At 40.7% G+C, this 14,776-nt stretch overlaps 1 protein-coding gene across 1 annotated transcript; it reads right to left on the reverse strand.

The window, feature by feature from the left end:
* Window positions 1-2,178: 2,178 nt before the first annotated feature.
* On the reverse strand, window positions 2,179-10,842 carry LOC136867240 (uncharacterized). Its single transcript, XM_067144380.2, has 2 exons — window positions 10,725-10,842; window positions 2,179-3,534 (listed from the first exon to the last, which is right to left on the reverse strand). The coding sequence occupies exons 1-2, from the start codon at window positions 10,779-10,781 to the stop codon at window positions 2,677-2,679; spliced, it is 915 nt and encodes a 304-aa protein (XP_067000481.2). The 5' UTR covers window positions 10,782-10,842; the 3' UTR covers window positions 2,179-2,676.
* Between the last annotated feature and the right edge of the window lie 3,934 nt (window positions 10,843-14,776).

Consider the following 14,776-nt stretch of genomic DNA (forward strand, 5'->3'; position numbering starts at 1 on the left):
ACTGAACATACATACATTCTCTCCAGTGCAATCTTGCCCTCTTCCAGCTCATAAGACATTAGATTAACGAGGCCAAAGTATTGGTGTCTTTCATTTTCCTGCCCTTCATCCCCATTTCACAGCCAATAGTACCGGGCGAGTTGGTAGTGCGGTTAGAGGCGCGTGGCTGTGAGCTTTCATCCGGGAGATAGTGGGTTCGAATCCCACTGTCGGCAGCCCTGAAGATGGTTTTCCCTGGCTTCCCATTTTCACACCAGGCAAATGCTGGATATGTACCTTAATTAAGTCCACGGCCGCTTCCTTCCAATTCCTAGGCCTTTCCTATCCCATTGTCGCCATAAGATCTATCTGTGTCTGTGTGACGTAAAGCCACTAACATAAAAAACAGCCAATACTTTAATAATTTGTAGAAAGGCCTTTACTATTCCTTGTTCTTATACGATTTCGTGGCACCAATGATCCTGCCGTTTTATCCCTTAAAACAACAACCAATTTCGCCCCTACATCTTGTGCTCCCTCCTCATGTGCCATTGGTAAATTCCCGCCCAAAGCTATCAGCCTTCCACATCTAGACAGTCTCTCATTTTCCAATTGTTCATATTACCCTATTCTTCCTTGAATTAATAACTTTGAAATGAAATCTGGGTAAGGGGAGATAACCAGGAAGAGAGAAGATATTATAGAGTATTCTTAACAGGTTTTTAAAAGGGGAAGGGCAGAGTGTGGGATAGAGCTGTTCATCAGGAATAATATTGCAAGCAACATAGTTTATGTTAGGGACGTAAATGAGCGAATGATGTAGGAATTAGGACGAAAATTGTCTCAGTGTATTCACCATGTGAGGGTGCATGTGAGGAAGTTGACAAGCTTTACGAAGCACGGAGTGGCGTCAGAGTTAACAGCAAGAACATGATAGTGACAAGTAGCGATTTACAGTGTGGGAGTTGGAAATACAACTGAATGATACGAAAACGTTATGGTTAAATGAGGGCGAGATATGCAAGCTAATAGGAATAGGAAGCGTTTGCTGGACATTTGAGCTAGTATAGGATTAGCAGTTTTGAATACATTCTTAAAGCATAAGGCTATTTAATGCTAGACATGTGAGGGTAGGGTCACCAGATCCATCATAGACTATACATTAATCAACTCTAAATTCGGGAAATCTGTTAGAAATGTCTGGGCATTCCGTTTTTTTCTTTATCATAGAGACCACCCTCTGATCTACAGAGCAATGAGGATCTCTAGGCCTAGGACAGAGAAAGTGAAACTTGTCTGCAGACGAATAAGGGTAGAACATCTCCAGGACAAGGACATAAGACTTAAGTAACGAGCATATGATTAGTAAAAAGTTTCAAACAATAGATAGTAAGCAGATTCAGGATATAGAAAGAGAATGAGTTGCGTCCAGGGAAGCTGTAGTAGAAACAGCAAGTGAATACCTAGGAATACCTGTGTGTAAACACAGGAGAGAGCTAATATCTTGATGGAATGATGAAGAGCTTATAAACGTAAAAGGGACGAGCGAGTTGGCCGTGCCGTTAGGGGCGCACAGCTGTGAGCTTGCATTCGGGATATAGTAGGTTCGAACCTCACTGTCAGCAGTCCTGAAGATTGTTTTTCGTGGTTTCCCATTTTCACACCAAGCAAATTCTGGGGCTTACCTGCATGTAAATGATCTCTGGTGACATATTTCGTGTTAATCCAATAACATTACCGGTAGCTAAATCTCAATCAGAGACGCCCAAAGGCAGCCAGATGGCGTCAAATTATAATACCTGCACATGGTACCTCAGACCATACGATTATTATCTCACTGTGTTTTGGTTCCCGTTCAAAACACTCATTTCAGTACCTTCAGTCAATGTAAAATTCTCTATTTGCCACCAGAATTGTGATATCGTCCCCTTTCTTGCGAACTAACGAAAGTGCAAATTGTCAGTTTATCAGGAGATCTGAAAGCAGTTGTGATTACACATGTTAAATCCATTTTTATGTTTACAGGCTCCAGACTAAGTGATGATTTACTAGTTTGTCACGTTGCAAGTTTGCCAGAGAGTGGACAATAAGCTTTCGGCCTTGCTGCTGCACCAAATTCCTCTTCTGTATCCACTCCCATTTACCTCCTTCATAGGGGACCACTTGGGAACAGTATGTGGGAGTTTACAAGAATACATCTGGTTATCAAAGTCTTTATTCTAACATAATTACAACCCTTTTATTTTACCGAATTCATTTACGAAACATGCTCGAAGTGAGAATATCGCATTATAATAAAACATGGACTATCAATAAATTAATCAGCTGAGTTTCATTATTCTGCACCACAGTCAGTGTTTGTGCACTTAGATATACAGTTACACTGATGGATAGTATATTTCAATAGATAACTTTTGAACATGTTCGTGACGGACTTTAACATTAGTTTCCCTTCTTCCTGCTGGTAATCAAACGTTGGTAATACTGCAGACATTTTCCTCAGACATCATTGAGGTTTCATGAGTTATTTCTGATCGCTGTACGTCCCATTATTACCTCCTGTAGATTGAATTCTCCGAAGAGAGATACTAATTAGTCCGGTACTACCGGTATCCTTGACGGCCTCTGAGGAAGACGACGGGTGTATACGACCGGTGGTACATGCCGTCCCAAACGTGTTAAGTACTTCACATCCTTTCAGAGGTCCCCTTCTGCAGATGACATTTCTTCGGGTTTTAATTTCGTCGGTGATATATCGTCTTGAGTTATTTGTCCACCATGTTCCCTGAAAAATGATTCACTTAACGAACTTAGAATTTGATTTGACTCGATCTGAGAAGGTGGTGGTGTGTGCAAATCTTCTCGGGGGTCTGAAGAGAGTAGCTGTATGAATTCTGCAGCACATTTGCGAGAATGTTCAAGCAGATTGGATGCTTCCTCTCCCACCTTCAAAGTCTGCTTGCCGAAGCACACGTACATGTCATTCGAGACTAGAGCTGCCTTTGCCGTCGCCCAAGCCATTTCTTCCTGCGCGAACTCACTAAGACGCTCCAGAGGGTTGACTCCGTTCTCCAGTCGGTCCGACAGACAGCGTGGTACGTCTATTTCCTCAACGCCTTGACGGCAATCCTCTAGGGAGTCTGATAGTTGACTAATAAAGTTTCTACTTTCTGTACGTATGTTTTCACTTGCTCTTTGAGCGATTATCAGATACTCCCTCGTTGCCTTTGCTACACACTGAAGCAGAAGATGGTGAACTTTGTAACTCTTCTCTCGATAAACAGCCTCCAGATCCTGACATTCGACCGTCATCCGGGAATAAAATCCGAAGGAGTCACTTATGACATGTTTATATGCCGAAAGAATGGTCTGTGTTGATTCGTTGAAGAAGTTAAGGATTCTTCTGTAAAGTGGAATGGCCTTGTTATTAAATTTTACCATAATCTCCCTCGTCGATTCAACGTAATGATCCCTAATATCCTCTAATGACTTGGTGATGTAGTGTTGTATACCACCATCGCTCCAAAACTCCTTCCTTGTATCACCAGGTTGTACCTGAAACAAGTGGGATATACCATAGACTTAAACATAATTTATTTGTGACAAAGTGAAGCCATATGTAAACAAGTGCATATCATAGGGACATCGTCTCTGTACTTGTAGATCAATCAATAACTTATATTTTATTATTGTACCGGCAGCTACACCTCAACGCCGCGCATTCAAAATAAACGCCTTAATGAACTCCCCTACCGATCTAAAAGTGAAACTAATAACATAACCAGTTGGAACTTTAATCAGAAGATGTCACCATTGAAATATTAAGTAATTTTGTTATTGTGCAGTTTCCTAAACTGACTGAATGTCTCCTTGTTTTGAGTGCTATACATCAAGAAGTTTGGACATTTTTCTACAGATGACACTACTACAAACTATGATCATGCACCCTGGTGCGAGGTGGAAGAACTGTTTCATATTCCTAGGTTTTCCATAACTGATCTATGTTCATTAATTTTTGAATCTAGCCAATCACTAATTTTTGTAATTAATTTTCAACCATTCCCGCATTTCTTGTTCACTTTGAATCAGCCAATAAAAATTAAGAGGGTGTGTCCTGTTTAGTTTTGAATGATCTCGAACCTTCCCTGAGGGTTTATAAACTGCGGCTTTTCACGTTTACTTGCCAATTGATCGTCGTCGTTCTGAGTGTGTGTGTTTAAGCAGGAGGCGGTCGGCCTCTTTCGTCGGCAGCTAGAACATCTATGAGGTATTGGCCACATAATTTATATCTTTCTAATTGTAGCTACCTCCACAGTTTAATCCGAGGGGAAAGGTCCGAATCTTTAACTATGTAACCTACTTTGCTAAAATGTAAATTTTCTTTTGGCTAATGTAAAACTTCATAAAGCTTTAACTGTAAATCGGGGATAGAGAGTGAGCCACCCTCTCGAGCTCCCCTTCATCTTGGTTTGAGGTGACTATGTTTTGTAACTGTTTTCTTCCTTTCCGTAATGCATTAATTCAATCTTTATCCGTTTCATATCAGTAGCTTGGGATTAGCCCCTGTATGTCTGGGCCATGAGCCCCGTTAGGATTTTATTCTTTATTATCTAGGAGTGCAAGTGTACGCCTCCGTTCATTTTGTGTTTGGGCCAGTTATCTAACCTGTTCTTTTTCCATGAAGGCCAAGTAGGTTTGGTTATGAATACCCTTGTAAAAGTAATGTCAATTGTAAATTGTGCCTGAAGAGTCCAGAGAGTTTAAGAGCTGTGTGTAACGTTGCCTTGAGTGGGCAGTAAGAAACTGAGAGCCTGTAAGCTCTTTTTCAAATGTTCAAAAAGCAACGAGTGCCTCTGGAAGGCTAGATATTGTATTTTGGGAGCAAGTGCTCTTGAACTAGGGGATTTCTGCCATTAACTAAATAATACCTCTTCCATTTGTAAAATAGTAAAACTAGGAGCTTGAAGCCCAGAATCTGTAAAATTCTTGGACTTTCCTAGTCTTGTTTCAAGATTGATTTGTACTTGACCTGTTATTTGTCTAGTTGTTGTTTTTAAAGAAATATAACCTTCAGTTAAAGTTTTAAATTAATTTTGATATTGTAGATAGACCAATTCACCTCGGCACCTTCCTTAACCTCTTCTGCTCGACGGTAACCCCGGAACAATTATATTGACTACTTTTATTTTAGATAAATGTATGGCTGTGAGCTCGCATCCGGGAGATAGTAGGTTCGAATCCCACTATCGGCAGCCCTGAAAATGGTTTTCCGTGGTTTCCCATTTTCACACCAGGCAAATGCTGGGGCTGTACCTTAATTAAGGCCACGGCCGCTTCCTTCCAACTCCTAGTCCTTTCCTATCCCATCGTCGCCATAAGACCTATCTGTGTCGGTGCGACGTAAAGCCCCTAGCAAAAAAAAAAGATAAATGTATAACAAATTAATTTTTGTTATGAAACTTTAAAACAGAAATTTTGCAGAGAGTGTTTGTTACGACAAATATTCTCTTTGCCCGGTACATTACCTTTAGCTTCGAAGAGTTTGAAGAGGTTAGGAGAGTCACAATGAAGGGCACTGACATACGCCTGTCACAATATCGAACACGGAATTGAAATTAATTTAAATTTAATATTTCTCCTATCTTAATTTTGAATTGTTCACTTGCGAACACTGTTTACTTTATAAAATTGTAAAATGAATACACGTATCCCTGAGGAAAATATAACTGAGAAGGTCTACTCCAAGGCTCGATTGAGCATAACCTCAGACTAAATTTTAATGAAGAGAGGCAATAAAACACTACCCTGTAGTACAGCTTTTCTTATTGCAGTGTCATCTAGATGTGACTCCATCCATTCTGACTTTAATTTACGATTAGTTTATTGAATCGGAACGACGAATGAACCCAGATCTTTTGTTGAGGCAAGCACGGACAGTAGGAAGGTGCGATTGGAAATGTTTTGAATGATACGGGTGCCTATAGTCATCTCCAGCAGGAGCAATTTGTCGGCCTAAATGGTCTTTTTATTTCATCAAATAACTCAAATAACACTTCTGTGACAGAAAGAACAGATGGATCAGATAACTTGAAGCACGCGAAACATGGTGATGAAATTTGAAATTTGCTTCGATTCCCTAACGGTATAGTGGGGTTTTTGGTAGTAGTTTCAGGTCGCACGAACGCATCAAAGGTTTTCGTTGATGAAAGGACAGGAAAAGGCAAGGATTTGGAAGGTAGCAACCGTGGTATTAATTGATACATCCGAAAAATTTACCCGGTGTGAAAATAGGGAACCGCAGAAAACCACCTTTAGAGCTGCCGATGGTGAGATTCGAATCCACTGTCTCCCGAATGCTATCCCACAGCTAGGCGACTCGAACCTCACTGCCAGATCGCTTGGTACTATCAGTTATCGTAAAATATTCCCCCGAAGAGCTGTCTAAAATAGCTCCGGATTGTGATCTAGCTTACTGTAGAGATTCATAAATTACCTTTAAATATTAATTTTCTCCCAGGGTTTTGGACAGGTACAATGCTGTTTTCAGTCATACAACAAAAGCTCACTTTTCAGTCTGGAATCGAGAATCTGCTCGAGTAAGAACGTACAAATGTTTAAACAAACCACAAGATGAATTCTTTTACAGGTTCTAAGGCTATTCTCGGTGTAATTCGCCACTCTATAGAACAGGTATCTTTAAAGGTTTTTAGTACATACAGAAGAAAATGCATGAAATCCGTATACCCTGGTTTGGGCATGTGTTGTGTGCAGAGGACAATATATTGGCAAAGTCAGCGTATACCCTGGACGGATAATCAAAACAGCGATGGGCCGATACACCGCACGACGACCTGAAGGCTGTAAATCTCCATCCATTCCGAGACCGAACTAAATGGAGACAACGTGTCCACACAGCGGACCCTGCCACCAGGCGAGACAAACGCAAAAGAAGAAGAAGAAGAAGGAGAAGAAGAAGACATACAGTATTTTCGGGTCATTTCTTCCTCACAGCACTTCACACAATGTATGGTAATATTCTACCTCTCTTTGCGCTCTGTATCACGACATTGTATTTCGTGCGTAGAAATCATCGATCATTACCAGCGTCCATTGCTAATGTTCGTTCAAGAAGTAATGTAGCATACATTTCTAGCTGAATATTTCCTATAAACAGAGTACACCTGAAAAGCGTCCTCTTCATATCTCCCTCCCATGCAACGTGTTTCAAATTATCCGACTCAGTGTGTATGTATGCATGTACAGAATGTGTGTAGAATCCTCAGCACGAAGACTGGTTCGATCTTCAACAGTTCTATCATCAGCTATCACAGAAAATCTAGTGGTGTACTAGGAAAACGGGGAGTGATATAGTTTCCTTTTGTTGTCCTCACTGAGCAAGTCGGTGCTGTTAAGTATCAGTCTGCCATAGCCCATTGAAATTTACACACCTACCCACCCCACAAAAACATACTTCCACATTATTCCATACAGGTCTACATACATAAGAAGTGGTGTCACTACCATCACCCATGCTTCAGTCAAATTCATTTTGTCAAAACATGAAATTTTGCAAACTCACTTGTTAATATAATGTGGCACTAAAGCTCTACAATTTTTACTGTAGCATCTATTTTTTTTTTTATTTCTCAAACATCATATTATTTTCAAAAAGGTATAATATTTTGTAACTAAACTTTAATTTGTCATTGAAGTAGTAAATATTTTTCAAATGTAAAAATTCAAAAGTTTCGTAAAACTATGTGTATATTTAAAGTGCCGCAACAATTTGGTGTCAGTGATACCGGTACTTCGGTAGGAGTGTGTACCTAGGTAATGACACGATTAAACAAGATCTTGAAAAGTTATACTATTTTGTATTATCATCATCATCATCATCTGTTTACCCTCCAGGTTCGGTTTTTCCCTCGGACTTAGCGAGGGATCCCACCTCTACCGCCTCAAGGGCAGTGTCCTGGAGCTTCAGACTCTTGGTCGGGGATACAACAGGGAAGTATGACCAGTACCTCGCCCAGGCGGCCTCACCTGCTATGGTGAACAGGGGCCTTGTGGAGGGATGGGAAGATTGGAAGGGATAGACAAGGAAGAGGGAAGGAAGCGGCCGTGGCCTTAAGTTAGGTACCATCCCGGCATTCGCCTGGAGGAGAAGTGGGAAACCACGTAAAACCACTTCGAGGATGGCTGAGGTGGAAATCGAACCCACCTCTACTCAGTTGACCTACCGAGGCTGAGTGGACCCCGTTCCAGCCCTCGTACCACTTTTCAAATTTCGTGGCAGAGCCGGGAATCGAACCCGGGCCTCCGGGGGTGGCAGCTAATCACGCTAACCACTACACCACAGAGGCGGCATTTTGTATTATTATTATTATTATTATTATTATTATTATTATTATTATTATTATTATTATTATTACTAGAAAACTGGCTTTACGTCGCACCCATACAGATAGGTCTTATGGCGACGATGGCATAGGAAAAGGCTAGGAGTGGGAAGGAAAGGTTCGTGACATTAATTAAGGTGCAGCCCCAGCATTTTCCTGGTGGGGAAATGGAAAACTACGGAAAACCATCTTCAGGGATGCCGACGAACCCATTATCTCCCGAATGAAAGCTCACATTTGCGCGCCCCTAAACCACATGGTCACCTCGCTCGGTTAATACTATTTTAAAATGTGCTTAGAACAATACAGAAGTCTAAATGAAAAGAAAGGAAAATCATTGGAATTATCAATGCTTTTACATGGTGAAATTCATGAAGTTATATAATAGTATGGCAGATACAGTGGGAAATGTTATGGCAGTTTCAGTATTTCACTGTGCACTCATAATCGTCTGCCTTTAAAGAACTTCTGTGGTACAAACTGACGACACCGAGTGATCTCTTAAAAAACAGCAACGGAAGGGGTCTTAAATAACTGATACTGTTGTTTAGTAAAGTAAGTCATAAGTTATAACAACTTTGTACAGAAATGTATGAATTTAGGAAATTTATAGCTATAGCTCGAGGTATTTTTACGGTTTCTGAGAGAAAAATGTACAGTTATTTCACAGATTCAACTACGAATGCACATCCTAAAAGATTATAACAAAAAATATTTCCAGTCTGTCAAACATACAATTTCAATATAATTAATATTTAATCATATGTTCCGGAGTTTCCAACAACTCCTTTTCCAGGAGAGACCAGAATTCTTCGACTTTATCTGCATTTTTCTTGTTGATTATTATTATTATTATTATTATTATTATTATTATTATTATTATTATTAAAAGTGAAAACCGGGTCAGGAATGAAATGAATGAATCATATATAGGCTACTAGTACGATGGGGTCGCCACTCCCAAAGTGATTTTATTAATGACTGATAGATGCTATGAAATGAGAATGGAGAGTGTTGCTGGAATGAAAGATGACAGGGAAAACGGGAGTACCCGGAGAAAAACCTGTCCCGCCTCCGCTTTGTCCAGCACAAATCTCACATGGAGTGACCGGAATTTGAACCACGGTATCCAGCGGTGAGAGGCCGACGCGCTGCCGTCTGAGCCATGGAGGCTCTTATTATTATTACTATTATTATTATTATTATTATTATTATTATTATTATTATGTCCGGCTCCATGGCTAAATGGTTAGCGTGCTGGCCCTTGGTCACAGGGGTCCCGGGTTCGATTCCCGGCAGGGTCTGGAATTTTAACCATCATTGGTTAATTCCGCTGGCACGGGGGCTGGGTGTATGTGTCGTCTTCATCATCGTTTCATCCTCATCACGACGCGCAGGTCACCTACTGGTGTCAAATAAAAAGACCTGCACCTGGCGAGCCGAACTTGTCCTCGGACACTCCCGGCACTAAAAGCCATACGCCATTTCATTTCATATTTCATTATTATTATTATTATTATTATTATTATTATTATTATTATTATTATTATTATTATTATTATTATTACTGTATTATTTTACCTATGGATCGTTTCATCTTTCATTACTTCGGCTCCTTGTCTAAATGGTTAGCGTACTGGTTTTATGTTTAGATGGCCCTGGGTTTGATTTCCGGATGTGTCGGGGATTTTAACGGAATATGGTTAATTTCTCGAGCTCGGGGACCGGGTTTTCATCTACCCAAAACACACACTACTAACCCCGACAGAATCATTCAGTAATGAATGTATCCCTCCGCATAGGGTAGGCATCAGGAGGGACATTCGGCCGTAAAAATTGGCCAACTCCACATCACGTTCCTACCCTAATAAATTGATCGTTTTATCTTGCAGTTTTTAGTTCTTTGAACGTCTGTTATTCATCTGGGTTCTAACACATGCCTCCTCTATTTGTACCTACATCTACAGCCTTGAATAAATAATATTATTCAATCAATTTCCTTACAATAATTATCGCTACAGATTTTGAGAGATTTAGGAATTTTATAATGACTAATTCTTTATGACAAGGAATTATCTTACATTAACACCAATGCTACTAACCTCAGCCCGGATTGAACCTGATACCTTGGGAACAGAGAAACGAGTAACCGACTGCGTCACTGAAATTGTTAGTGGTAATGGCTGTTTCAAAACGTAATGTGATCTTACGGATGAAAATGTTAACTTTTCTTACTTATTTACTTCCAGTGATATCAAGTAAAGAGATGAGCTTCCATTTAAATACACGAGTTCTGCAAAGGCAGGTTCTATTACTGTCATACAATTATTGAGAAATCTCACTCACCTGAGCCGTACATCCCATCCACAGAAGCAAACTGAATATACACAGTCTGAGAAACATAACTCTGCAATGAGGTTTACACTTGTTCCACAGCGGCACGGCCCTAGTTGATTAAAATTATCTCTGTTATCATCGATAACCTGCTAAAACTTATCAGTGACACAATGATTGTGAACTAGTTACACACACTCCCGAGGATCTTGGCTTTCAAGACACGTCCTGATTAGGAGAAAATTTAAACTATAAACACGATTCAATCCCCAGATCCGTCACTAATGAGATATATTTATAGTGTGCTATGTTGGTATCGCAGAATGTTGAAGTCCCAAGGAGTCGAGCACGTCGTGAAGGGAAATCATGCGAAATAAGAAAGCAGTCTATTTAGGACAGTAGCCTCCGTGGCTCAGGCGGCAGCGCACCGGACTCTCACCGCTGGGTTCCGTGGTTCAAATCCCGGTCACTCGATGTGAGATTTGTGCTGGACAAAGCGGAGTCAGGACAGGATTCCCTTCGGGTACTCAGGTTTTCCCTGTCATATTTCATTCCAGCAACACTCTCCAATATCACTTCATTTCATTAATCATTGCCCCATAGGAGTGCGACAGGTTTCGGCAGCCGGTACAATCCCTATCCTCGCCGCTAGATGGGGCTTCATTCATTACATTCTTGACCCGGTGGAATGACTGGAAACAGGCTGTGGATTTTCATTTCTATTTAGGTCACATCTTCCGAAATGACAAGTACAGCCTAATACAGATTTTTTTTTTTTTTGGTTGGGTCATCATATCATAGAGTGGTTTGTTGCACTCCAATTCACCCTACGCGGTTGTAATCTTTTCATTTTTACGTAACCGCTATATGCTGTACTTCTTCTTCTCCTTCCTTGACTTTTCTCAACTACTTTGGGTCGGCATAAATGTCGATTAAACTCAGTTTTACGGCCGGATATATTTCTTGACTCCAACCCTATGAACAGGGAGGTAATTTGTTAGAAGTTGCTTTACGTCGGACCGACACAGATAGGTCTAATTGCGACGATGAGACAGGAATGAACTAGCAGTGGGAAAGAAGTGACAGTAGCCTTATTTAATGAACAGCCCCAGCTTTTGCCTGATGTGAAAATGGGAAACCACAGAAAACCATATTCAGGGCTGCTGACAGTGGGGTTCGAAACCACTAATACTAGTAATTTTTGTTGTTTGGGTGATCAGTCCAGAGACTGGTTTGATGCAGCCGTCCAATTCACCCTACGCAGTGCTAACCTTTTCATTTTTACGTAACCGCTGCCACCCCCAGAGGCCCGGATTTGATTTTCTGCTCTGCCATGTAATTTATATATCACTGCATTTCAGTGAGTAGTTGAGAAAAGTCAAGGAAGGAGAAGAAGAAGTACAGCATATAGCGGTTACGTAAAAATGAAAAGATTAGAACCGCGTAGGGTGAATTGGAGTGCAACAAACCAGTCTATGGAATGATGACCCAACAAAAAAAAAATCAGTATTAGGCTGTACTTGTCATTTCGGAAGATGTGACCTAAATAGAAATGAAAATCCAGTTATATACCTTCTTGCTCGACGAAAGCAACAGGAAAATCTATCTCATTTTGACTGTCGAAAACTTCCTGTATTACCCGTCAAACATGGAAAGGGAAGAAGCATGGAAGCTCTGATAGAACATTTGAGAATAGTTGCCAGCTCTGGCCAACGGATACTGAGCTAAATAAGATAAAATGAAATGCAGAAATTGCGGAGAAAGCGAAGAAGCAATGAGACATATGTTATTCAGTGTGCACGGACAAAGAGGAAATAATTCGTCAAGAGGACGTATTGAGCGAAAGAGGGGGTAGAGAAATGTGGATGACAGAAATCTTAAACCAACGAATAAATACAAAATTAAAAAATGCGTTAATTATTTCGATTTTTGTATATTTAAGCATCACGCTTTAATTAAAGATAGCAAGTGCTGGATGTTATTCAGTGTAGGCTCTGTTAACATTGGAACTGGAATATTTTCAATGCCAAAAGGTAAGAAATGCAACTACTACTACATTTGAGAATAGTTAAAATTAACTACTACTCATGCCAGTTTGGGCCCTCACTAGCTCAACTGTGTTCTGTTACCGAGCAAGTGGCAGCAACCTAAAATAAAAGTGGGTTCTGTTGTCTTTGTACGAAGTTTGAAATTCATTTAACGCTTGGAATGGTGGGTGAGAGCTATTCTATCAAAATCCACTGCAATTTAAGAGAGATGCAATGTTCAATTGTTAAAACGATCGGACAAGAAACAGATGACAATTTGAAAATTTTTACGAGAATGTCATCCGAGGATTTTGAATGGATATTGCATAGTATCGGGGCTACGATTGAGAGAGAGGACACAACATTTAGGAAAGCCATATCTGCCGAGGAACGCCTAGCTGTGACACTACGATTTCTGGCTACAGGAGACTCTCACACGAGTTTGGAGTACCTCTTCAAAATTTCGGAACAAGCCATTGACAGACTCATACCTGAAGTATGCCAAGCCATCGCATCCTGCTTAAAGGATTATGGACCGAGCTCGATAGCTGCAGTCGCTTAAGTGCGGCCAGTGTCCAGTATTCGGGAGACAGTAGGTTCGAACCCCGCTGTCGGCAGCCCTGAAGATGGTTTTCCGTTGTTTCCCATTTTCACACCAGACAAATGCTGGGGCTGTACCTTAATTAAGGCCAGCGCTGATTCCTTCCCACTCCTAGACCTTCCCTGTCCCATCGTCGCCATAAGACCTATCTGTGTCGATGCGATGTAAAGCAACTAGCATTTAGGGGTTAGGAATGCCTATTCAAGGTTTGCAAATGCGGGTTCGTTCCATCCGGAAGGACATGGGTTCGATTTCCCTCAGAAAGTCGAAAAATTTTGAATCGAGATTTCAAATTCTAGAGGGGCAGTTGCCTCTAGGGTTCACTCAGCTTCCACTAGAAATGAGTACCAGGTTGATTCTAGGGGAATAGGTCGGGGGCGCTTAATGCTGGTTTCATGTTTGGTGAAAGATTTCAACGTCCATTCCTTCATGTGCCTTCACTGTCTGTACAGAGATGGCTCTAAGATTATACTGTATTTTTTGTTTTAAGAATGAGAGAGATGAAACTAGCATACTACAGTATTTGAATTAATTCTGTTTGATGATTTGTTGTATATAAACAAGCTTTTAAAAGTAATTATTTTAATTTGAATAAACATCCATTATTTCTTGATATATTGATATATTTACAAATACTGCATTACAAAAATCAAGGTTTGTTGAATTTTAACATGAATGTTCGTATGAAATTCTTAATAACACATATGCTTTGCAGTTAATAAATCATGATACTATTAAATGTTATGAGTAGTGTGGATTTGGCCATACTTTCCTTTTTTTATTCCCTTCTGAGTCCGCCTCTGTGGTGTAGTGGTTAGCGTGATTAACTGTCACCGCCGGAGGCCCGGGTTTGCTTCCCGGCTCTGACATGAAATTTTAAAAGTGGTACGAAGGCTAGAATGGTGTCCACTCAGCCTCGGGAGGTCAACTAAGTAAGGGGAGGCGGGTTTCGATTCTTACCTCAGCCATCCTCGAACTGGTTTTCCGTAGTTTCCCAATTTCTCATTCAGGTAAATACCGGGATGGTACCTAACTTAAGGCCACGGCGCTTGCGCTTCCTTCCCTCTTCCAACCTTCCCATTCTTCACAAGGCCCCTGTTCGGCATAGCAGGTGAGGCCGCCTCCTCCCCAGTCTCACACTCCAGGACACTGGCCTTGAGGCGGTAGAGGTGGGATCCCTCACTGAGGCCTAGGAGAAAACCAACCCTGGAGTGTGAACGGATTAAAAAAGAAGAAAGAAAGAAGATTGCCTTTCGAAACGTAGGCTTCTAAATTATAAATCCCATTCCTTCTGTCGCAAATTCTTACAGTGTCTATAAAAGCTTATTTATTGAGGTTGTGCCAGTTATGTTTATTGATGCCTAGAACATCCTTTCTTATGGAAGTGTCTCCCCTTTTTTTGACAATTATGTATTTGTGTTCATTTAGGTCTGAAC

Source organism: Anabrus simplex, chromosome 3 (genome assembly GCF_040414725.1).
Source record: "Anabrus simplex isolate iqAnaSimp1 chromosome 3, ASM4041472v1, whole genome shotgun sequence".
In the NCBI taxonomy this organism is placed as follows: domain Eukaryota; kingdom Metazoa; phylum Arthropoda; class Insecta; order Orthoptera; family Tettigoniidae; genus Anabrus; species Anabrus simplex.

Excerpts from the sequence above, each read along its gene's own strand:
- LOC136867240 (XM_067144380.2), bottom strand. The coding sequence starts at position 10,781 with ATGTTTCTCAGACTGTGTATATTCAGTTTGCTTCTGTGGATGGGATGT. Across the intron at positions 3,535-10,724 it reads GGATGGGATGTACGGCTCAG|GTACAACCTGGTGATACAAG; the intron begins GTGAGTGAGATT and ends CACTTGTTTCAG.